The following is a 23,011-nucleotide window of genomic DNA, read 5'->3' as shown; positions in this document are numbered from 1 at the left end:
CTAAATGCTGAGTGGGCGGGATAAAGGGCTTCTCGTTTCCGATCCAAGATGGCTGCGTCCGTCCCGCGGCGTTTATGGCCTTTGCTGTCTCGTCCAGGGCTTCGTTCCCGGGGAGACTCTGTCTACAACCAGAACCCATGGAGAAATTTTGCTACAGAGAAACGAAGCCCGAATCTCCTGTACCAGCACGCGCGCGAAGGCTACAGTGCACTCCCTCACCTGGACATGGAGCTGCTGTGCGCATGCCCAGAAAAGGTCGCGCGCGCCCTGGAACTTCGCAAGGGGGAGTTGCGGCCCGCGGACCTGCCAGGGATCGTGAGTGCGCTTGCGCCGGACGGCGGGCGCGGGCTGTTGAATTTACAGCGCTGGGTTTGCAACAGCTCCGTTTTGGGGATGGGAGGGTCTAATTGCAGAAATTTTAGTTACTTCCAACGTTGGTTAGTGTGTTGGGCATGGCATCCCCTTATGTGTCAATGGTCGACTGAGGGCTGGGGATTTCCTGTGTGCCAAGGATGCCTTCTGTTATCCTGAAAGTCCCTTTTGCGTCTGTCTCACAACGCGTAGGGTACTTAATGTGCTCTAGAGTTTATAGTAGTATAGACAGGGGCAAGCCTTCCTGGGCTCCATCCTTATACCAGGCTTACCCTGAGGCTACACTACACACAGAATGAGGAATTATCAAGCTGACAAGGCGCAGACAGTGGGGCCTCATTCTCATAGGGGTAGAATGCTGCATCAATGCCACAAGAAGCAAGCGGTCTCCCAATCCCAGGTTGCCGGACTTTGTGGTGCACACCTGTAATCCCAGCACTTGGGAGGCTGAGGCAGGAGGATCCTTAAGAGTTCGAGGCCAGCCTAGACTTCAAAGTGAGCTCAAGGTTGAACTGCAAAACAAGACTCTGTTTCAAAAAGACTGGGGGGTGGGGGGGAAGCAAGCAGTTAAACAGGCTTTAATGGATGAATGGCTCTGTTGAGTAGATACTTAAGGAACATCCAGAGTTCCAGGGCTTGAAAATAGGCAATGAGTAATGATAAAGTTCAACCGGGCATGGTGGCGAAGCCTGTAATCCCAAGCACTCGGGAGGCAGGAGGATCCTTACGAGTTTGAGGCTACAAAGTGAGTTCAAGACCAGCCTGAACTGCATTGTGAGACTACCTCAAAAAGACAAAAAAAAAAAAAAATTAGTCTTTATATAATACTACATACAAGGAAACTGAAACGAATCATTATCTTTGCCCCTGCACTGGGGATTGAACCCAGGGCCTTCACCCTGAGCTACATCCTCAGTCTATTTATTTATACTTATTCTCTCCTGGGACTATCTCACCAAGATGCCCAGATCTTCCTGCGTCAACCTCCCAGAGTGCTAGGATTATAGGTATATACCACCATACGAAGTTTGTAGTCATTATATCTCTATGGTGAACAATAGTAAGGTCACCTAGTCTTCCTGGTCTGCTCTTGAATCCCCCAACCAGCCTGTTCTATATGCTTTTTATACTTTGGCTTCTATTAATTTTTGCAACAACCTTGTGAATTAAGTGTCATTATTTCCCCCTCAGTCTATCAAAAGGGAAACAGGTGCAGAGAAGTTAATTAATTTGCCAAGATCACAAAGCTGGTGAGTGGCAGAGCAGGGATTTGAACCCTTGCTGTTTGGTTCTAGAACCTGCCATCTGAACTACTCCACTGTGCTCTACCATAACAAGGTGAGCTGAGTTCACAGCCTGGTAACCACGACAGGTTTTTTTTTTTTTTTTTTTTTTTTTTTGGTCTTTTTCCTTTGTATTGGTACCAGGGATGGAACTCACGACTGCCTGCTTGCAAGGCAGGCGCTTGTGCCGCTGAGCTAAATCCCCAGCCCCCTAGACAGTTATTTCACATACAGTTGTAAGTAAGTACTGTGAAGGCAAAGTAGAGGACAGCCAGGGACTGCTTCTCAGAGGAAGTGAGTGGCATTAGGCAAAAATCTGTGGACTGAGGAGAACCTGTAGGAGAGGGGGGATGGGTGTCCCAAGGGGAGGGGCCCAACGTTTACCAAAGCTAAGGAGTGGAATATTCCATTTAGTACACACAAAGGTAACTTGGCATCATAAGTCTTTAGTAGCCAAGAATGAGGGTACATCTCACATCCTAACCCAGAACACACACCCACAATTGAAGCCAAAGTTTCATGTCCTTACCATAGGTGATGCAGTCTTTTTTAAAAATTACATTCTGTATCTTTTTAAAGTGCTTGTTTAGAAATCCTAAATTAATGTTACTTGTTTTTGAGACAGGGTCTTGCTGTTTAGTCCAGGCTGGTCTTGAATTCACTATGTAGTCCTGGCTAGCCTCAAACTTGTGGCAACCCTCCTGCCTTAGGCCACTGAGTACTGAGATTACAGGCATGAAGAACCATGTCCCATGTAGAAATCCTGAATTAATGTTATAACCCACTGTCTGGGCTGTTGTACCAGAAAGCTATAGACCAGGTAGTTGGGGGGGGAGGGTTTGTTTTGTTTTTTGTCTGTTTGAGTGAGAGTCTCGCTGGCCTTGAGCACACTTTGTAGCCCAGGTTGGCCTCGAACTTCCAGTGATCTTCCTGCCACAGCCTCCCAAGTACTGGGATCACAGATGTGCGCCACCATGCCCAGTTTGACTGAGCAGCTTCTGAGCAAAGGGAATTTATTTATTTCCCATCAGTTGGGAAGTCCAAGGTCAAGACACTAGCAGGTTTGTGTCTGGTTCCTAGACGCCATGTTCTCATTATGTCTTCACATGGGGGAAGAAGAAGCATTCACGATGGTTCTCTTTAATATGTGCAATAATCCACACATCAGAGCTGTGGCCTTGTGACCAGAGCTGTGATCTCCCAAAGCTCTGTCTCCTAATGCCCTCCCATGGGGCAGGGATTTGAACATATGAAGGTGGACACAGGCATTCACTCCAGTGTGCCCATGTTGGTCACAACCCAAAACTTGGAAAAATGCTTCTGCAGGGCTGCGCTGTCTTCAGAGCCCATTTTGTCTAGTCCAAGTGGAGTGAGAAGTAGTCTTGGATGGCAGCTTATTTTTAAGGAAGTGACCCCAGTGTTACACGTACCTCTTCCACTCATGTCTGTTGGCTGGTCTTGGTTACGACAACAAGAGCAGCTGCAAAGGCTTCTGGGAAATGTGCCTTTATTCGTGGCTACCTGGTGCCCACCCCAGTATCAGAGAGTTCTTGTCCTGAGGGAGGAAGGAAGAGGGGCTCATGGGGGCCTGGGAGGGGTCACCACTCCAGCACCTGCGGGCCCAGGTAGCCAGGGGCGAGGCTTCAGCAGCAAGAAGCACCTCACCCTCTTCCCCACCCTCAGATCTCCACGTGGCAGGAGCTGAGGCAGCTGCAGGAGCAGATCCGGAGCCTGGAGGCTGAGAAGGACACTGTGGCGGAGGCAGTGCGGGCCCTGCTGGTGAGCAACTGTCCTGAGCAGGGGTGGGCAGTGGTGGGGGCACCACTGGCCACAGGTGATGGGAAAGCCATTTTAAGGCACTTGAACCATGGGACAGTTATTACCTCTTCTCCCAAGGGTCCGCAGCATCCTGAGGGTTGATTGGTTAGTGGCTGTTGCCAGTGTCTCCAACAGTGTTCTTTGTCTCTCTCTATGCTGACAACTTCACTACATTACATTAATCTGACCTCAGTTTCCCCATCATGATTCCAAGATAGCTGCAATAGGGCAGCATCTCCTGTGATGACTCCTGAGAAGCTGAGGCCAAAGATCGCAAATCCTAGCCCAAGTTGGGCAGTGCAGCAAGACCCTGTCTCAGAATAAGAAAGAAGAACTGAGCCTGCAGCTCAGTGCTCCCAGGATTCCAGCCCCTGTTACAGACATCCATGTCACAGTCACTGTGCCTCAGGCACCATCACCTGTGCTTTCCAGACTTAACCTTCACAGCAAGGCTGTGGTACGGGAAGAATACAGATCCAGTTTTAGGGGCCAGGGATTTAGCTCAGGGGCACAAGTGCCTGCCTGGCAAGTGCAAGGTCATGAGTTTGATCCCCAGTACTAAAAAAATCCAGTTTTACAGTTGGGGAAACTGAGGTGCTGAGAGGTTAAAACGGCCAGGAAGTGGGAGGCTGACACATGCCCAGGCGTGTGGGTTACTGTCCACTGCTCCTCAGCATTTCCTGCCACCAGCAGCTTCCCGGGGCCTGAAGTGTTTGGGTCCCCACTGTGGGGACCCAAGGACAGTAGCCATCAAGGACAGTAGCCAGGGAAAATGGCGGAACTGCATGCTGTGTTGAGACAGCACTAACTTGTCTCCTCAGAAGCTGCAGCTGGGCAGTGTCATCCCACCTTCCAGATAGGGAGACTGAGGCCTAGAGATGGAGAGAGATTTACCCAAGGGGGCATCTCCCCAGTTTCTGCAGCAGCTCAGGGTCACAGGAGGTTCTGAACATCGAGGGCCTTTGACACCCGGCCTCACACTCCCACTCACAGACTCAGTTTGCTTATCCATGAATGGGCTTTCTCAGAGACCAGGCCACAGAGTGGGCCAAGATGCAGGCGACAGTATCCGCACCCTAGGTCCTTCATGGGGTGTGCTGCTGGTGTGATGACTGCTCCATCACCTCATCCTCCTAGTTACTTCACCAGCAGGGAAACTGAGGCACAGAGTGATGGAGGGACCCAACTGGGCACTGACAGAGCAGGAGGTCCAGATCTGCTACCCTAATTGACCTTTCACCACACCTCACAAGTTTTTCAGCCTAACCCTCCTCTCTTCCCTTCTTTTCCGCCAGGTGAACCAGGACCACAGCCAAGTACAGCAGGTACAGCACGGAGCTGGGGGTGGACAGGGTGGCTACTGTGTCACTCACAATTCTCCCATTATAAATGACAAAAATTATAACACAAACAGCTGTACAGGGGCAAAGAAGGAGCAGACGCTCTTGGCTTATGAAACAGCTAGCTTCCAGCGTAGCAGTGTAACTGCTGGCTTCCGGTAGAGCTGCATCCAGGTCCTGGCGCCATGTTTGCCTGTTTCCTTTCATTCGCAGCCCAGCTTTGTGGGTTTGTGGAAGGGGTAGGCAGAGCCAGCATGCTTTCATGAGTGCTCCAGCCAGGATCCTGAGCCTGGTTCCCGTGAGTTCAGCAGGGGTCATATGCCTGTCACTGAGCCAGTCAGGGAAGCCAATGCAACACAAGGTCCTAGCTGGCCGGGCCTGAGCCTTGTCCCCAAGAATCTGTCATGTGGTGGCCAGAGGTTTCCTGACAGGAAATTCAAGTTGCTAGACCAAAAGAAGAGGCAACAGAGGTCCACCCTGGAGGCTTGGCCAGCGAGGATGAAGGTCCAGTTGAGGGGTCCCAGCCATGCCTTGGACTGACCCCTTTGTGCTGTCCCTAGGACCCTCAGTATCAGGCCCTTCGGACGCGCGGCCGGGAAATCCGGAAGCAGCTGGTGCTCCTGTACCCCAGGGAGGACCAGCTGGAAGAGCAGTTCTACCTGCAGGCACTGAGGCTGCCCAACCAGACCCACCCAGACGTGGTAAGTATCACAGCGCTCAACGAGGAGCCCTCTTTGTGTCCCTTCCATAACACCCCCACTTCTGTGTCCTTGCAGCCTGTCGGGAACGAGAGCCAGGCCCGTGTGCTCCAGGTGGTCGGAGACAAGCCAGGTAGGCCATGCCCAGGGCCGGGGAGTGGGGCTGGGGTGGGGCCCAGGCACACCAGGGATCACGGTGTGGGGCTCCAGGGGCTGAGGTGCAGCTGCAGCGTTGAGAGTGCTTGGCCCTGTGGGAAGTGGCGCCACCTGCCTTCCCTTGCCAAGCGTGGGCTCTGCCATCAGTTTCAGGCTCCATCTGTCTTCACCTCCAGGGCTGCTCTCCAGTGCCCTGCTCTGGTGGTCTTGCTTCCTGCCTCTGTGTGTCTCCCATCCCTTCCCTTCCCAAGCATATCTTTTTCTATCGCATCTCTGCCTCTGCTGTTCCAGTCCTGCCCTCCTATCTGTCCCTCCTTGGTCTCTGCGTCCTTTCCCCCAGCCCCATCTCTGCCCTCTTATGCCCCCTTTGCCTTTCTCTGTCCCTCTCTCCTCTTTCCTGCTTTCCCTGTCACTCGTCTTCTCCCCACCTCCCCATCTCTTTCCCTTTCTCTGGGTCCCTCTCTCCTTCCTGCTGTTCCTGAGTCTCTGTGCCCCCGCCCCCCATTGCTTTTCACCCACATCCAGCTTTCTCCTTCCAACCTCGGGGCCACCTGGAAATCGGCGAGAAGCTTGACATCATCCGGCAGAAGTGAGTTCCCCTGCCCTCCCGCCCATCCCCACTGTAACAGCTGGTGTCCGCTTCTACACCCGAGGGCCTCAGCCCAAGATGTGCAGATGCCGGGGAGGCGCCCAGCATAAATGTTTGATGCCACCCGCCTGGCAGCTGGGCTTCTGCCCCAGGTGCCCAAGTCCCCCTACCCCCACCAGCCCTGCCCATATACGTTTGGCTGTTTGTTCATATGTCCCCAGGCGCCTGTCCCACGTGTCGGGCCACCGCTCCTATTACCTGCGTGGCGCAGGGGCCCTCCTGCAGCATGGCCTGGTCAACTTCACCCTCAGCAAGCTTGTCCGCCGGGTATGGCCAGGCCAGGAGGGCGGTGTGGAGGGGGCAGCGCTGGCCCTGAGTTTAGAGGGCTCTATACAGAGGTGGGAGGGCTTTGTGTGTACTAACGACATTAACTCTTACGATGATCTTAGGGAGTGAGTGCTTACTATCCCCACTTTTGAGCTGGGAAATTGAGACCCGGGGGCGGGGGCTAACTGGCCCAAGGTCACAGCCTGCACAGGGACCTGGCCGGGAGGCTGCACGTGTAACCACCACACCTCACTGCCCACCTAGCATGTAAAGAGAAGTTTGGCATCCACAAGGCATCAGTGTGGGGCACTGGCTACAGCGGGGAAGTCAGACATTTCCCCATAATCTGGAGGGAGCTCTGGTGGGTGTCTGCTGGGTCAGGATATGGCCAGACCTCTGCCTGCCCTGTGCTGGCTGAACTTAGGGAGGAATTGGAGCCCCCAGCAGGGCAGCCCTGGTAACACAGACACCAGGAACCTGGCCCGCTGTCAGGCCTGACTTGGTGTGTTCCACTGGGGAAGGGGAGTCACTCAAGTGACAAAGGGGGCCTGTACCTCACTGACTCCTCCCACAGGGCTTCACCCCCATGACGGTGCCAGACCTCCTCCGCGGAGCCGTGTTTGTGAGTGAGGCCCTGAACTTTCGGGGGACTGCCCTGGGCTGGGGCAGGCAGCTGGCCATAGCCAGGAGGCCAGTGCAACTCTAGATGCTCCCACCCCTGCTTTTCCCCAGGAAGGCTGTGGGATGACCCCTAACGCCAGCCCATCCCAAGTTTACAACATCGACCCCTCCCGCTTTGAAGACCTCAACCTGGCTGGGACAGCAGAAGTGGGGCTCGCAGGTGAGGGCCACCTGGGTGATGGGGCAGAAAGATTGTGGGGGACAATGGGAAGCATTGTTGGGGACAGCAGACAAGGCTACCTGCCCAGGAGATCTCAGCTACCCAAGGGCCAACATACACAATTGTGTACGTTGGGCTCGGCATGGTAGTGTACACGTGTGGCCCTGGCACTGGGAGGCTGAGGCAGGATTGCAAATTTGACCCTAGCCTGGCAATTTAGACTCTGTCCTAAAATAAAAATTTAAAAAGGGCTGGGGATATAGCTCAATGGGAAGGCCCTGAGTCCTAATCCCTAGTACTATAATACAAAAAAACAGCTGGGTGTGGTGGCACTTATCTGAAACTCCAGCACTAGGGAGGCTGAGGGAGGAAGATTGCCAGAAGTTCAAGGCCAGCCTGGGGCTACGTAATGAATCCCAGGCCAGCCTGAACTGCAGAATGAGACCCTGTCTTAACAAAGGAAGAGCCCGTTGTGCAGGTACTGACTGCACAGCAGTACAGTGGTAACCCAGCAGTTACTCTGAACGGGGCTGTGGCCACCAAAGGAAATGCCTTTTTTGAGTTTTGCAAAGGTGATGGCCACCCTGGCTGGCCCCATCCTCTCCCCTTCTCCTCCTCCCAGGCTACTTCATGGACCACAGTGTGGCCTTCAGGGACCTGCCAGTCAGGTGACACCCATTTCTTTTAAACCCTGCCCCCAGCTGCAACATTCATGCTGCCTCCCTGACCCAGCCTCACTTGCTTTCACCAGGACTGTCTGTTCAAGCACATGCTACCGGCCAGAGACAGACACCGGGAGGGAGCCGTGGGGGCTCTACCGGGTGCACCACTTCACCAAGGTTGGTGGGGCTGGGAACACTGTGAGGGGTTACCCAGCCTGCCAGGCCCCCTGACTACTGTACCCCGCCCACCCAGGTGGAGATGTTCGGGGTGACAGGCCCCGGGCTGGAGCAGAGCTCACAGCTGCTGGAGGAGTTCCTGGCCCTGCAGGTGGAGATCTTGACAGAGCTGGGCTTGCACTTCCGGTGCGGAGGGGTTGGGGGAGCAGGACTGAGGGAGGGACAGGATGGACCAGGGGCTCCCCTCTGTAGCCTCCTTTGTCCTGTGAAGACAGGATTGGGTGGGACATTAGTGTGTGTCTGCAGTGAGCTCCCCTCATGGTCCCCGTCTCCGGCCTCCTGCACACGCACTGGGAAGTGAGGGCAGGGAAGGGAGGACGCCCCTAGCCTTACTCACCCCTTCAGGTACTCATAGGTTTTGAGAAAGACAGAAAAAGGTGAGATTTTTTTTTTCCTCAGTGCCCCAACAAAAAACTGGGGGTGCTGTTGTGTTATTTTCCAGTACTGGGGGTGGTACCCAGGGCTTTTGTGCTGAACTACACCCTCAGCCCTTTTGGTTTTTTATTTTGAGATAGGGTCTTACTATGTCACTAAGATACATTGACACGAGGAATGGTGGCACTTGCCTGTAACTTGGGAGGCCACGGCAGGAGGATTGCCACAAATTCAAGGCCTATTCAGGCTACATAGTTCAAGGCCAGCCTGAAACTACATAGCAAGACCCTGTTTCAAAATAGGAAAAAAAAAAATGCCCAGAGTAGGCTCAAATTTGCAGTCCTCCTGCCTCCACCTCCAAAAGTGCTGGTTACCACACCCAGCAATCCCGCTACAGAAGGGGAGCACAGCCACAGGGATCAGCCTGGAGACTCCTCCATCTTCTATTACCCCTGCATTTTCTGCCACCTCCCAGCCTGTCTCACCTCTTCCCCTTCGTGACTGTCCTCGCCTCCCACTTTCCTGCCATTTCCCTCAGCTTGGGCTGCCTGCTCCTCCTTGGACTCCACTTCACCCCCTTCCCCCTCACCCATAACCCCTGCCAATCTTCACCACGCCTCTGACCCTGGCCACAGGGTCCTGGACATGCCCACCCAGGAGCTGGGCCTTCCTGCCTACCGCAAGTTTGACATTGAGGCCTGGATGCCCGGACGAGGCCGCTTTGGAGAGGTGAGCCTTGCTGTTGGGGGACAGGAAGGATGGGCCTACCCCCCCACGGATGAGCCTCTCACCCTCAGCTGTCCCCAGGTCACCAGCGCTTCCAATTGCACAGATTTCCAGAGCCGCCGCCTGCACATCATGTTCCAGACCGAGACTGGAGAGCTGTGCTTCGCCCACACGGTGAGGCTGGTGCACCCCTGCTGGCCTGCCTGCCACCATCTGCCCCTTCCTGTATCCCCCCAGGCCTGGCAAGCCTGGCTCTGAGCATGCCTCCCTCCCAGGTAAACGCCACAGCCTGCGCCGTCCCCCGTGTCCTCATCGCCCTGCTGGAGAGCAATCAGCAAAGGGTGAGGAGCTTGGAGGGCCTATCTGGAAGGGGAAGGCTAGAGGAGGGCTGTGGCGGCAGCATCCTAAAGCCTGTCTGCCCCCAGGATGGCTCGGTCCTCGTGCCCCCTGCCCTTCAGCCATACCTCGGCACGGATCGGATCACAGCACCCACCCACGTGCCCCTCCAGTACATCGGCCCCAATCAGCCCCAGAAGCCCAGTCTTCCTGACCAGCTAACACTGAGCTAACACCAGCTAACACTGAGAACCACCTGCACCCATCTGTGGGTTGTCCCTGCCTCCCGGAACTCACAGGCCCTAGACACTGGGCCCATCTTCCTGCGTGCATCCTGCAGCCTGCATTCCTCACACCAGTTTCACCGCCCCTGCTTCCCACTCCCTGTGATCATGGGGCCACCTGCAACAGGAAACAAGATACCTAAGATGTGGAAGGGGAATGGAGCTGTGTGTCTCCTCCTTTGTCCCCTCCCAGCTGAACAGAAAATCCCAATAAACAATTAGAGTGAGCAAGGGAGATGCTGTGGACTGCTCAGCAAGGCCAGATCAGCAGGGCCTCTGTGACACAAGGACTGTGGCCGAAGCACCTGTGGCTGGCTTGACGGCCACCCAGTGGGGTTATGAGGATGCTGACTGGGAACAAGCTGGGCGGTCACCTTCAATGTCTCCAGCCATAGATTTCCCCAGCTGCACCCCCCACATGCTTCCCAATGTGCACCCAGCTCATGAGTGCCCCCAGCAGCCCCCTCAGAGCACTTCAGACTCCGATCACTGTCTCCTCGGGCTGCACAGAGCGGCCTATCCACCCTGTCCCCTGCTCTTCACTGCGTCCCTGCTCCTGAGAGCAGGCTTTCCCATGCCTAGAGCTCCCTCAGCTCCATCAGAGCGGAAAGAACAAAGTTGTCATGACCTCACATCTGTCCTCGGGTTCCCCACAGTCATTCCTGCCTTCCCTGCATAAAGCGTATTTATGAGTGTTGTCTCCCCTTCTGCGTGTCTGCACCAAGAAGGCTGGGATGATGGCTGGTTTATACACTACTGTAGCTCCACAGCCTATAGTTGGCATATAGAGCTGGGGTGTCGCTCAGTGGCACAAGCACCTGTCTGGCAAGCATGAGGTCATGAGTTCAATCTCTAGTACCAAAAAAAAAAAAAAAAAAAGGTTGACATAGAAAGGTGCTCAATAAAAGTTTTCCTGAATAGGGCCAAGGATGTAGCTCAATGGTAGAACACTTGCCTGGCATTCATGAGGATTTGGGTTCCATCCCATTGTACAAAATAGCTCACTGGAGTGGCATGTGGGCCTGTGTGGTTCCCAGGGCAGGGCGCTGCCCTAAGCACTACACACAGTGTTTTCTGCCTCGCCCACAAGGTGCAGGAGGTCATCATTGACACTTTTTATAAATGAGACCATTTTACAGTTAGGCAGCTGCCCCAGGTTGCACACTGCCCAATTGCTGGAGCTGGGCACTCGGGCCAGAACCCACTCCAAGCTCTGAGGAAGTAGGTGGGGGAAACCCACTTTCCAGATGACAAAACGAGGTGCAGAGAGGAGCTGGGTGGGGTTCAGTGAATGGCTGTTGTGGCTTGGAACCTGGGTGAGCTGCTTTCCCTCTGCAGCACTCCAAGCGGGAAGCCTGAGGGGCCCCATGAATAATTGAGGGTCCTGGGCCGGCTGGCTGGCCTGCAGCTGTTGCAGGGCCACGGGAGGGGCGCCTGCCACATCACTCTCTCCCCTCTGGGGGCTGCTGCACAGGTTTATAAGACGCTGGTAGCAGCCGCAGAGCCGAGGACCAGAGTCCAGACGCCCCGCCATGGTGCGCTGTGTGCCTGTCCTTGCGCTCCTGCTGCTGCTGGGAGCTGGTGAGTGCCAGACATTCCAGCTCGGGCTGGGCTGTGGGCCAGCAGGATCAGGTGGGCTGGTGAGGAGCTGGGTCAGTACCGAGGACAGCACCCGTCTATTTCCTCCACAGCAGCCTCTGCTCCCCTGCCCAGACCCCACAAGGAGGAGGTGAGGAACGTGGACCCCTTGCCCCAGCTCACTCCACGGGGACCCCTTCCCACCCAGCCTCCTCCATGATCCCCACCACCCCCAACCCTCCAACCACTCTGTCCAATTTCCCCTGCCCTCAGTCTCCTCTTCACCCCTTCTCCAGCTGACCCGCTGTCTGGTGGAGGTGGTCACCGAGGTGCTGACTGTGGGCCAAGCCCAGAAAGGACCCTGCATGGCTCTCCTCCACAAGGGTAAGGGGACCCCAGTTTCTCCATGCACCAGGGAGGGTAGACCCTCCCACCTAGCATACGCTGCCTGAAGCGGTGTCCATCACACCCCAGGCCCACAGCCTGTCCAGTACTCCCACTTGACACAGCCTGGCCTCCAGCTCCACCCTCCCCCAGCTCTGTGCCTGCAGAGCCACAGGATGGGACTGGGCACATCCCCAGCACCTGCCCTTCCTCTCCCAGTTCTGGGCTGAGAGGCCTCAGGTTGGGACCCAGAACTCTTCAGGGTCTCAGTTTCCCGGCTTGCTGCTCAGAGGTCTCTCTCTTTCTGCCAGAGATATGTAAGACGGAACCCTATGGCTGCATGCCCCCCGAGGAAAAGGAGTTGCTACGTGGGGACTCCAAAAACACAAGGTCCAGCAAGGAAGTGAGGGGCGAGGAAGAGGCGGCAGCAGAGAGCACCAAGTCCGAGGTGCGAGAACAGGCCATCCTGGAGCAGCTCCACAGCCGGCTCCACCAGGAGGAGGAAGAAAAGAAGGGGCCTGCAGAGACCTTCGAGGACCTGTGGAAGAGCCGGCCGCAGGGGGGAAGGGACCCCCAGAAGCTGGAGGCAGAGAAGGCCAGCGATGAAGAGACATCCCAGTTTGAGGCAGAGAAGGGTGTGCAGGTGCTGGACGGGAGCCACAGCCTCTGGCAGGGGGCAGAGAAGGATGCGGGAGAGAGACATGAGGATTCACCACACCGTCACCACCACCAGCACCAGCAGCCAGGTGCTGAGACCAAACAGGAGGAGGAAGCTTCAGAGCGGCAGGTGAGTGGGGGACGAGTATCCCCATATCGCTACAAACAGCTCCTGATGATGGGCAGCACACAGCACGATCCGCCACCAGCAGATCACAATGGCCGAGGCCAAGGCCTAGGTACCAACCACTAAGTGAGGTCTCCGTGGGCTCAAGTACTTCCCATCTGGGCTTACAGTCACTGGGAAGGCCATCATTACTGCCCCATTAGCCACTCCTGCCATTGTGTAACCAGCAAGTTGGCCACCAGGAAGTGGCTGCTGTGGCAGGTTCACTAGGCTAGAGTCTGACACCACTGCTGGGTAATGGAGAGTAAGATGTCGCCAGGATTGATGGCACTAACCAAAGTGGCCATCCCATCACAAATGGATCACCCAAGCTGGTGCCTTTGGTAGTCCCGTACAGCAGACAGTGAAGACCTGACTTCCAGGTTGTGGCAAACATGCCCATTACATGCCACCAAGACTTGGATGACCGCTGTGGGCTGCCACTGTGAGAAGTGACAGGTGACCCCTGCAGGAGGTGGCTTGCCTTTGCAGTTAAACACTGATCACTATTTCTGACCCTACCAGGGACGTGACATGGAGCAGCTGGAGCGTGTGAGTGATGAGCTGAAGAAGGCCACCGTGATGCTGGGGGAGGCGCTCCGGAGGGAGGGCTGACCCACCTCATCCCTTCCTCCTTCCCCAAAGTGTCCTTACAGCGGAGGACTGTTGACCCCAAACGTGGCGCCCACTCCACCCCAACCTGCAGGGGAGGGAGGAAGGGGGCACCTAGGAACCAAGCTTGAGGGGGTCTAAGCTGGGTGGGGGCTAGACTCGGGTCCACCCAGGAAACACCATGACCCCCACCACACTGCACCCACCCTTCTGCGTGAATAAAGCACAAAGAAAACCACGAAGGATTGTGCAGCCTTGACTCTGGCGAGCGGGGAGCCCCAGAATGACCCAGAGGACTGGAAAGGGCACATCAGTCGGGGCTCTATTGTCAGAATGGAGGTTTTATTAAACTGGCAACTATATTAACAAGTCAGATGGGGTCAGGGTCGTCAGGAAGAGGTGTGGACGCGGGGGCAGGAGGTAGCTTGCTTTGGCTCCTTCCACTGTGGACCACGATATCATCATATTCATCCTAGAAGTAGAGCGGGTGGCAGAGGGGCTCAGGCGGCTGCCACCTTGCCCATTGCCCAAGTCACAACACCATACAGATCTGGTCTTGCCTCAAAACCCAGTTCCCCTGCTCCTGGTTCAACTTCCCCATGCCTGGTGCTCAAAGCACTTTTCCAAGGTCCCAGCTCCCAGGCCTGGGTTCCCCTGCCACACAGTCTGGGATTGTATTTCACAAGCAACTGGAGGTCCCTCTTCCAACCTTTAGCCTTGGCCCAAATTCTTTAGCCCCCTACCCATTCCACGGTCCCTTGCCAGTGTGCTACCACTTGGGTTCTCCAGTAAAACCTCTCCTCCTGTCTCCTGGCAGTCGTGTTCTAATCCCTGCTGCCACAGTCACCACCTGTGGCCTGAGTTCATTAACTCCTATGCCCTCAAATCCCTCCCCAAGCTGTCTCCACTCCTCTCTATAACCAAGATCTCTCCACTTGTGCCCAAGTTCTTCCTGCCACCCCATCCAGTACCCACTACTGTCAACATCACTCCCACAGCTGCTGAGTTCCCTACAGCAGCAGCCCAAGGTCCACTGGTCTCAGGGTCACCTATGTACCTTCTCGCTTTCCTGACTCGTGCTGGGCTGCCTCCCACTTCCCACCTTCCTCCTGACTCACGCCCTCATCTCTGCTGTCACTGTCGCTGTCGCTCTCACTACTGCTACTGCAGGGGCCAGCCTTCTCATCTTCATCCTCAGGCTCAGGGGCTCCATGGGCACGGAGAAGGCGAGCAAGGACTGCATTAGGCCGGAGCAGGGCACTGCCCAGTGGGGTGCGGCCCCCGTACATGCGGGCAGTGGGGTTGGCACCTGCCCTCAGGAGAAGCTCCAGCACATCGGCCGCTTGCGCCTCCACTGCCAAGTGCAGAGGGCTCCGGCCGCACGTGGGCTCCTATGGCATATAGCAGAAGTCACTGGGCCTGATTAGGACACACCCCACACACACCCCCACACACACCTGCCCCCTACAGCGCCTCACCGGTTTATTGAGGTCAGCTCCAGCATTCTGGAGCACACGGACCATTTCTGCATCTTTGTGGATGACTGCCACATGGAGTGGCGTGTGGCCTGGGGAGAGAGTGACTGGTGTCAGACAATGGAGTGAGGTCTCTGGGCCACCAGTGATATCACCCTAGTGGGGGGCCATCCCAGGTAGACCAGAGATGTGGACATTCGATGCCTGACTCTCGGGTGGTCTGAGGGTCCTCACCAGTCCCTGGCAGGAGGATGTATGGGTCCCAAAGGTGAGGAGTCAGAGGCCCTTGAATGAGAGCCCAGAACCCTGGGGTCAGGACACCCGAGTCTCTGGTCTTATTTCACACAGCATCTGGGACCTGAGCATCCGAAGAGCTTGTGACCTTGGGTAAGAGGATGGGCTCTGAATACCACATGACCTCCATCCATTTGTGGAGTGGCCCCAGATGGCTGGGCTTCCTGATGGGGCAGCTGAGACTCAGAAGCCAGGGCCATGGAAGACAGGTCCTTTCCCATGAGGCCTGGTGGAGGAGGCTGCTGGCCCTGCACCCTGCTGCCTAGGACTGGGACCCTGGAGTGCTAGAGTCCCTCAAAGCCCAAGCTTTCAATCCCCAAGTGCTGAGTGGGCAGGGTCTGTGCTGCAGGTGTAAAAACAGTGATCTTGGATGGATGGATTGCACCTTGCAGGTGGGAGCCTGGGCTCAACCACTGGATCTTGGTGGCTTAGACTTGGTCCCAACTGGTCTGAAGCCACCATCCTGGATCCCATCTGTCCCATCTCAATTATCTGGGGTCTGAGTGGAGATCCTTGATCCTGATACCAGAGTCCTTGAAGCCCAGGGTTGATTTTCCAAGGGGCTGGGTTTTGAGTTGGAAAGGCTTTGAGCCCAGAGCCAAGTACTAAGCCCTATGGGTGCCCAGCCCTGCCTAGGGGCTGGGGTCCTTTCCCAACCCTCACCCTCGTAGTTCTCAGCCTCCAGCTGTTGCTTCCAGTCCTCCTCACTCTCCTCCTCCTCCAACTCAGCTTCAGGGTGCAAGGTAGCAGGTGTGTGGCAGGTTTCGGGGGTGTGGTCTCGGCTCTGTGTGAGGTAGGTATAGGGGGCTTCCCGAGGGCGGGGCTGCAGCAGTGCGCGTGCGCAGGCGGGTGCCCCCACGCGGCAAGCCAAGTGCAAAGCCGTGTGGCCCCCGCGCTCTCCGACTAGCAACCCTGCGCCTGCTGCGTACAACTTCTCCACCGTGGATGCCTCCCCTAAGATGGCTGCCAGGTGCAGGGCTGTCTACAGGAGCAGAGAACAGAGGTTAAGGTCACACAGAGGACACCTGACCCAACACTCTGCACTGTCCCCCCATGGCTTACTTGGCCTAGATCATTCTGCAGGTCCAGATACTCAGTGCCCGCGGAGAAACCAAGGAGGAAGTCCAGGAAGGGCTCATGTTGATGAATCACGGCTAAGTGTAGTGCCCTGGGGACAAAGACAGGGCTCAGAGGGCAGGGTCAAATACTGCAAATGCCCACAACAAACATGGCGCATCTACTCCATCCTAAGCATTGTGACCGCAGTTCTGGAAAGAGCTGTCAATATCTGTAAGGCTCAGAGAGCACAGCTAATTCATTAGAGCAGATTAATCAATGTTTATTAAATGGGACTTCACTTCCATTCAAAATGAAGCAGTATGACCAATGTCTCTCCCATCAGAAACAACTGAAAATAAAAAGAAAAAAAAAAAAAGTACTTGAAGCAATAGTTTTAAAGACACTAGAAATTCACAGTAATTCCTGAAAGACAGGGAACAGGAGGTAAAGTTCTACAATTGACTGCCACAGGTTACTGTTGGAAAGAATGCCCAAGCCATAGGTGGGTACAGAGACAGGGAACGGAAGAAAGGGTCTCAGGTTGTAAGTGAGGGTCTGAAGAAACCAAGATGCTGAGTCATAGTGCCAAGTACCCAAGAGAGAGATGCACAGGGAAAGAGCCTTGGACATTGGCAGAGGGTTCCAACAAGTACCCAGGCACTGAGCAGAGTCTGTGAGTGAGTCCAGGGATGGAGGTGGGACAATCACCCAAAAGGATTAAAGAAAAGTATTCATGATTCACTCAGAATAGTGGCTCCCCACCAGCTGGACTAGAGCAACTGGTCATTCACATGACACTGTCATGCTCAGGAAGGTTTTGCTTCTGAAATGGGGAATAATAAATCTTAGGAACATGGCTCAGTACACACCTAACAAATAATAAAGGATCAAACTACTCAAGAAAGGGTTAAACTACTTTGAAGTGATTTAACTGCATCCCAGAACAATTCCCAGGAATAGTTATAGGAAAACAGAATTACCTAACCTAACACGGAAACTTCTCAATGTCTGGCTTTCTAATCAAAGTTAATCAGGTATGCAAGAAAATGATCCATCATGAGAATCATAAACTTACTGAAACAAACCCAGAAATGACATGGGTGTTAGAACTAGCAAGCAAGAATATCAAAGTAACTGCATGCTATGTGCTCAGAAAGTTAGGTAGGGACACAGATGATAGAAAAAAAATGCTCAAATCAAACTCCTAGACCCGGTAGCATCTGAAATGAAAAAGCAATGGCTGGGATTAACAAAACATTACAGAAGAAATGTTGGATGAGCTTGCAGACATGATAAAAACTATCCAGAATGAGCATGGCACGTGTTATGGTTTGTGTCTAGATGTCTCCCAAAAGCCTCATGTGGTCATACAGTTTTTCAGAGGTGGCTGAATCCAGAGTGTGTGATTGATTCCTAGCGCAATGGTGGGATTAAGGGTGGGTGACTTTTGGATTAGTCCACTGATTGGATTGGCATTGCCCTAATCCCAGTAGACTGGATACAATATAAGGGACAGAAAGAAGCTTGTCTCACGCACTCTCTGTTGTTGCTTTTGCTGTCTTCACCATCATGAACTACTGTCCCTCTGCTATGTGCCATTCTACCTTGGAGTCAGCTGATTATCGACTATAACCAATACAAACTGTGAACTAACTATATCTTTCCTCCTTTAACTTTGGGTGCCAGGTATTTTGCCTCAGCAACAATAAAAGTGTAACTAAGACACAATGCTAATGAATGCCTGTGCCAGTGACTTGAGAAGCTGAGGCAGAAGGACCCCTCTCTCTCAATCTCTGTCTCTGTGTCTCTCTCTGTCTCTGTCTGTCTGTCTCTCTCTCTCTCTCCCTCTCTCTCTTTTAGATAGGGTCTTATTGTGTAGCTCAGGCTGGCTTGAACTCACTATGTAACACAAAGATGGCTTCACACTCAAGAGATCCTTCTGCCTGGGTCTCAGAAGGATCTCTTGAGCCCAGCAGTTTGAGAACACCAGCCTGAGCCATACAGTAACATCAAGAACCCATCCCAAAGAGAGAATATTAGTGAGCTATGGGACAACTTCAAGATACCTTGTATATGTTTCACTGAAGCCCCTAAAGAGAAAGGCAGAGAAAACATTACAAGAAATAATAGATGGGGGCTGGGGATTTAGCTCAGCGGCATAAGCACCTGCCTTGTAAGCAGGCAGTCGTGAGTTCGATCCCTGGTACCGATAAAAACGAAAAAGACAAAAAAAAAAAAAAAGAAAAAAGAAAGAAATAATAGATGGAAATCTTCCAAATTTATAAAAACTATAAACCCACAGATTCAGGAAGCTCAATGAATCCTACAAACAGGGAATGTGAAGAAAAACTGTGAGGTTTATCATAGGCACATTGTTAAAAATCAATTGTTAAAAAAGTGATAAAGACAAAAGTCTTTAAAAAAATAAAAAAAGACAAAACTTCTAAAAACATCCAGAAACAGCTAGGTATGGTGGCACATACCTATAATCCCAGCACTTGAGAGGCTGAGGCAGGAGGATCATTATGAGTTCAAGACCAGCCTGGGTTACAAAATGAACTCAAAGCCAGCCTGAAGTACATAATGAGACCCTGTCTCAAACTACGCCCCCTCCAAAAAAACCTTTCAGAAGTCAGGCATGGTGGTATGTCATGGTTTATGTCTGTGGCCCCCAGACCTCAGGAGTTTGAACTGTGCATTTGTTATTTGTTCATTGTCTAGTGCTTGGATTGATGGTGTCAGTGCTACACCCACATAGGGGTGGAGCCAGGATGTGATGTAATGGCAGGAAGGTTTGTCTCTCTCTTTGCTGGTTCCTGTTTGCTGTTTGCAGTGGCCATGAACTGTGGCCCAGCCATGCCCGCCTACCTTGGAGCCAACTGAGTGTAGACTGAAACCTCCAAAATCTGTAAGAAATAAACCTTTCCTTTCCCAACTTGGGCTTCAGGTATTTTGTCTCAGCGATGAGTAAAAAGTAACTAAGACATGGTACATGCCTATAATCCCAGCATATGAAAGGCTGAGGTAGGAGGGTTTCGATCAGTTCAAGGCCAGTTTGGACTACAGTGAGTTCAAGGCCACCCAGAACAGTAAGACCCTATATCAAAAAAAAAAAAAAAAAAAAAAAAAAAAAAAGCTAGAGAAAAAGCATCATAAGTAGAGAGGAATAAAAATAGGAATGACTGGGGCTGGGGATTTGGCTCAGTGGTAGAATGCTTGCCTAGCAAGCTGGAAGCTCTAGGTTCGGTCCCTAGCACCAAACCTGAAAAACAAAAAATCCTTAAAAACAAAACAAAACAAAACAAAAAAAAAACACAAAAGAAAAATAGGAATGACTGGAGATTTCACATAAGAAACACATGAGAATATACGATGGAGCCACATCTTCATGATAAAGAAGGTCACCCTAGTTTGTTTTGTGTGTGTGATGTGTGTTGAGTTTTTTCCTCTCTTTTGCAGTAATGGGGGTTCAAATCAGGGCCTCTACCCTGAACTACATAGCAATCTTTTAGCTTTTTATTTTGAGACAAGGTCATGGTAGGTTGTGCAGCTCATGCTGCACTAGCAATTTACAATCCTCCTTGTCATCCACTGCTGAGTAGTTGGGGTTCAAGGCATGCAGCACAGTGCCTGATATGGTGAACAAGGTGGATGTATTTTTACAAGCCTGCCTTTCCACTAGATGGTACCTGGCAGAAGCATTCACTGTACTTTTTAATCATACCTCATAAAAATGCTCATGAAAGAGAACTTCTAGAACTGCTTCAGGAAGTGGCAGAACAGTGGGATAAGCGTGTTCAGAGAAAGGAGGAGCATTTAGAGTGGGATTAGTAGAAATGTGTCCTTTACTACAGTAAATACTTTTTAAATTTAAACATTCATCATATATTTAGATCATACTTCATATATTATCAACAAGAAATTATCTTTAGATACAAAAATTTTTAAGTAGTTTAAAATTAAAAAGTAGGGCAGGGGATACAGCTCAGTGGCACAGTGAGTGGCACAGTGCCTGCCTGCAACGCAAGGTCCTGAGTTTGATACCAAAAAACAAATAAATAAAATTTAAATGTTCGAAAAAAATATGCCATGTTAGTGTCAGTTAACTGAGCTAGATTCTTGCTAAACTGCTAACTTCCTGCCTGGGCTTAAACTTGTGATCCTCCTGTGCTACTATACCTGGCTAGACTATAATTTCATAATGATAAGTTTTAGCTAACCAACCAACAATTAGAGAGGCTTAGGGTACAACTTCATGATATAGGGCTTGCCTAGCATGCACAAGACCCTGTTGGTTTTGTTTTGTTTTGCTACCAGGAATCGAACTCAGGACCTTGCACTTACCAGGCAGGCCCTGTGCTATTGAGCTATATTCCCAGCCCACAAGACCTTATTTGAAGGCTCAGTACCAGAACAGCAATAACAACAACAACACAATCCTAATCGCTGTGGTCCTGATAACAGCTTTGATTATACAATGTAAAACCTAACAGAACTACAAAGAGAAATAAACTTACAATTATAGTTGGTGATTTCAATGCTTCTCTTTCTATAATTGGTAGAAGCAGACAGAAAATTACTATAGTCATCCTGAATTAACACTGTCAGCAACACAACCTCTAAATGACATTTAGAGAGCACTACTCTTAACAGCAGGGTTTATATTCTATTTGAGTGCACATACAGTATTTGGGACTGCAAGATAAATCTCAATAAATCTAATTTAGAACATATGAAGTATATGCTTTACCCACAATAAAATTAAACATCAGAAACAAAAATATATGGAAATTCTTCCAAACATATGGAAACTAAATAACATACTTTTACATAACTCACTGGTTAAAGAAGAAATCAAAAGAGAAATTTAGAAAGTACACTGAATTGCCAGGTTTGGTGGTGCATGCTTGTAATCCCAGGCTGAGGCAGGATGTTCACTGCAAGTTCAAGGCCAACCTGGGATACATAGTGAGTTCAACACCAGTCTGAATCACAAAATAAATAAATAAATAAATAAATGCAGCACACTGAATTCCTTGAAAATAGAAATGCAACATATCAGAATTTGGGAGATATTGCTGAAACTTCAAGGGGAAATTTGTAGCACCCAACACCTACATTAGTAAAGAAGGTTTCCAATCAGTGGCCTCAGCTTCTGCTTTAAAAACTACAAAAAGAACAACAAGAACAAATTAAACCCAAAGTAACTAGAAGGAAGAAAATAACAGTGTCTGAATGCGGACCAATAAAATAGAAAGAAAAGAAAATAGAGAAAATTAATGAAACCAAAGCTATTTTTTTGAGATCAGTGTTTAATGAGTGTATAGGTCAGGCCTTGAGTCACTGGGGATATAGCAGTAAACACAGCAGAAAAAAGCCCGCGTACAGTCCCTTACGTGTGGGCCTTTAAAACTTGTTCTTTCTGCCCAGAATGTTCTCCTCTCGGTTTGTGTCTCATTTTTCACTTTTTTTTTTAAAAGCACTTATTGCTTTCGACAGTCTTTTAGTTCTTTCTCTGTGTCTTTAACTTTCCAAAATAAAAGATTTAAGAACCTTTCTAATATAACTCTTGGATGCTATAAATTTACCCTGAAATTTCTTATGAATTTGGTATGTTGCATTATTTTTGCTTAATTCAATATACTTACTAATGTCTCTTTTCTTAATATCTTTCTTTTCTTTTTTCCTTTCCTTCCTGACAACCTTTCTATATAGCTCATACTAAAATATATAATCCATAACGATAGGTTTTTGCCTGTTTTCCTCACTGCCATACCACTTGTATCTAAAATAAGGTCTGAAACGTGTTAGTATGTGAGAAGTATTTAGTCACCAGATGGATCTCTGTTCTCATGGAACTTACATCCTCGCTTTGAATTTAAGATTTGAACATCAGTGTTCACAAGACAAGATCGCAGAGTCAAGGGAAAGTATTATTTTTGGAAATTAAAGTCTAAGGGGAGCTAAGGAGGAGCTAAGGATAAAGATCCTATTTGGAGGTTAAAGGTCAGAAGGAACCAGAGCCAGTGTTTTAATAAAGATCACCAGGCTGGGGTCCGGAAAGTTGAAATCGAGTTTCGGGATCAGTCCATAGGATGTGGTGGATTCTAGGAGTTGAAAATAGAAAGTCTGAAATGTCTCAGTTTGGATGAAAGTAGGAAATCGCTTCTGTTACAATTTAGGGCTTTGGGGCTACAGATCGGGAAACCCAGCGCCGGAAGACAGACTTAGGAGTAAAAGGTTAGGAAACCATAGGGATCAGAGACTGATAAGAAACAGATGTTGGAGTCTAGGGTTCCGTTCGGTAGTCTAAGGTTCACTCACGTGTCCCCGTCCTCAGTGACGTAGCCAAAGACGAGGGGCGCCCACGACAGCCCCGGGCTCAACTCCGCGCCCAATCCTGAACCTCCGGGAGCCGCTGCGTCCGGACCCAGAGAGCCCAGGCCGCTGTCGCACCATTCATCAGCGTCCGCAGTTTTCCCCAAGAACGCCACCCCAGCCATGGTCCCAAAAACCTCTGTGACCCGCTCCGGCCACCCGCCTGTCTGGGCTCTGCGGGGAGCTCCGGCGCTTCCGCCCTACTGGGAATTCCCCAACACTCCCCCTAATTTACCCAATCAGAGTGAAGTAAATTGCTCATGTCCCGCCCCCTACTGTACTATGACCAATCAGAGTATTGAGATAGGTTATGGCTCGCTAGTCCCCCCATTTTCCGGACGCCCTTTACTAACATGGCTGCCAA

The 23,011-nt window shown here is 51.5% G+C and overlaps 3 protein-coding genes across 6 annotated transcripts; 2 read left to right on the top strand and 1 right to left on the bottom strand.

The window, feature by feature from the left end:
* Positions 1-14: 14 nt before the first annotated feature.
* Sars2 (seryl-tRNA synthetase 2, mitochondrial) lies at positions 15-10,275 on the top strand. Of its 2 annotated transcripts, none has more exons than XR_001200696.3 (16): positions 15-315; positions 3,339-3,434; positions 4,769-4,798; positions 5,374-5,514; positions 5,590-5,644; positions 6,193-6,256; positions 6,478-6,583; positions 7,158-7,205; positions 7,316-7,424; positions 8,047-8,092; positions 8,176-8,263; positions 8,340-8,449; positions 9,334-9,427; positions 9,531-9,598; positions 9,700-9,765; positions 9,850-9,974. XR_001200696.3 is itself a non-coding variant. In XM_003467157.5 (16 exons), exons 1-16 carry the CDS (start codon positions 49-51, stop codon positions 9,991-9,993), a joined length of 1,557 nt encoding a protein of 518 aa, XP_003467205.1. In that variant the 5' UTR covers positions 18-48; the 3' UTR covers positions 9,994-10,275. The 2 variants fall into 2 exon arrangements, 1 of the variants encoding a protein (XP_003467205.1); XM_003467157.5 differs by having other exon boundaries at positions 18-315; positions 9,506-9,598; positions 9,850-10,275.
* Positions 10,276-10,899: 624 nt separating this feature from the next.
* Positions 10,900-13,683, top strand: Ccer2 (coiled-coil glutamate rich protein 2). The gene is made up of 5 exons (XM_003467156.4): positions 10,900-11,625; positions 11,736-11,773; positions 11,919-12,006; positions 12,318-12,793; positions 13,355-13,683. Exons 1-5 carry the CDS (start codon positions 11,577-11,579, stop codon positions 13,442-13,444), a joined length of 741 nt encoding a protein of 246 aa, XP_003467204.2. The 5' UTR covers positions 10,900-11,576; the 3' UTR covers positions 13,445-13,683.
* A 79-nt stretch (positions 13,684-13,762) lies between these two features.
* On the bottom strand, positions 13,763-22,855 carry Nfkbib (NFKB inhibitor beta). Of its 3 annotated transcripts, XM_013149906.2 has the most exons (7): positions 22,594-22,768; positions 21,388-21,436; positions 16,273-16,378; positions 15,874-16,192; positions 14,920-15,008; positions 14,560-14,832; positions 13,763-13,913 (listed from the first exon to the last, which is right to left on the bottom strand). In XM_013149906.2, coding segments are annotated over exons 2-7 (891 nt in total). In that variant the 5' UTR covers positions 21,390-21,436; positions 22,594-22,768; the 3' UTR covers positions 13,763-13,811. The 3 variants fall into 3 exon arrangements, with proteins under 3 accessions (XP_013005360.2, XP_063108789.1, XP_003467300.2); XM_063252719.1 differs by lacking the exon at positions 21,388-21,436 and having other exon boundaries at positions 14,499-14,832; positions 22,594-22,855; XM_003467252.5 differs by lacking the exon at positions 21,388-21,436 and having other exon boundaries at positions 22,594-22,852.
* Between the last annotated feature and the right edge of the window lie 156 nt (positions 22,856-23,011).

The sequence above is a fragment of the Cavia porcellus genome, unplaced genomic scaffold, assembly GCF_034190915.1.
Source record: "Cavia porcellus strain 051 isolate PalLab524CR breed Dunkin Hartley unplaced genomic scaffold, mCavPor4.1 scaffold_7, whole genome shotgun sequence".
Lineage (NCBI taxonomy): Eukaryota > Metazoa > Chordata > Mammalia > Rodentia > Caviidae > Cavia > Cavia porcellus.
The sequence above is the reverse complement of the archived record's forward strand: the minus strand, read 5'-3'. Positions and strand labels throughout refer to the sequence as shown.

Excerpts from the sequence above, each read along its gene's own strand:
- Sars2 (XM_003467157.5), top strand. The coding sequence starts at position 49 with ATGGCTGCGTCCGTCCCGCGGCGTTTATGGCCTTTGCTGTCTCGTCCA. Across the intron at positions 5,515-5,589 it reads ACCAGACCCACCCAGACGTG|CCTGTCGGGAACGAGAGCCA; the intron begins GTAAGTATCACA and ends GTGTCCTTGCAG. Across the intron at positions 6,584-7,157 it reads TCAGCAAGCTTGTCCGCCGG|GGCTTCACCCCCATGACGGT; the intron begins GTATGGCCAGGC and ends CTCCTCCCACAG.
- Ccer2 (XM_003467156.4), top strand. The coding sequence starts at position 11,577 with ATGGTGCGCTGTGTGCCTGTCCTTGCGCTCCTGCTGCTGCTGGGAGCT. Across the intron at positions 12,007-12,317 it reads CATGGCTCTCCTCCACAAGG|AGATATGTAAGACGGAACCC; the intron begins GTAAGGGGACCC and ends TCTTTCTGCCAG. Across the intron at positions 12,794-13,354 it reads AGGAAGCTTCAGAGCGGCAG|GGACGTGACATGGAGCAGCT; the intron begins GTGAGTGGGGGA and ends TGACCCTACCAG.
- Nfkbib (XM_003467252.5), bottom strand. The coding sequence starts at position 22,772 with ATGGCTGGGGTGGCGTTCTTGGGGAAAACTGCGGACGCTGATGAATGG. Across the intron at positions 14,833-14,919 it reads GAGCTGACCTCAATAAACCG|GAGCCCACGTGCGGCCGGAG; the intron begins GTGAGGCGCTGT and ends TATATGCCATAG. Across the intron at positions 13,914-14,559 it reads GTGACAGCAGAGATGAGGGC|GATGAATATGATGATATCGT; the intron begins GTGAGTCAGGAG and ends CTCTACTTCTAG.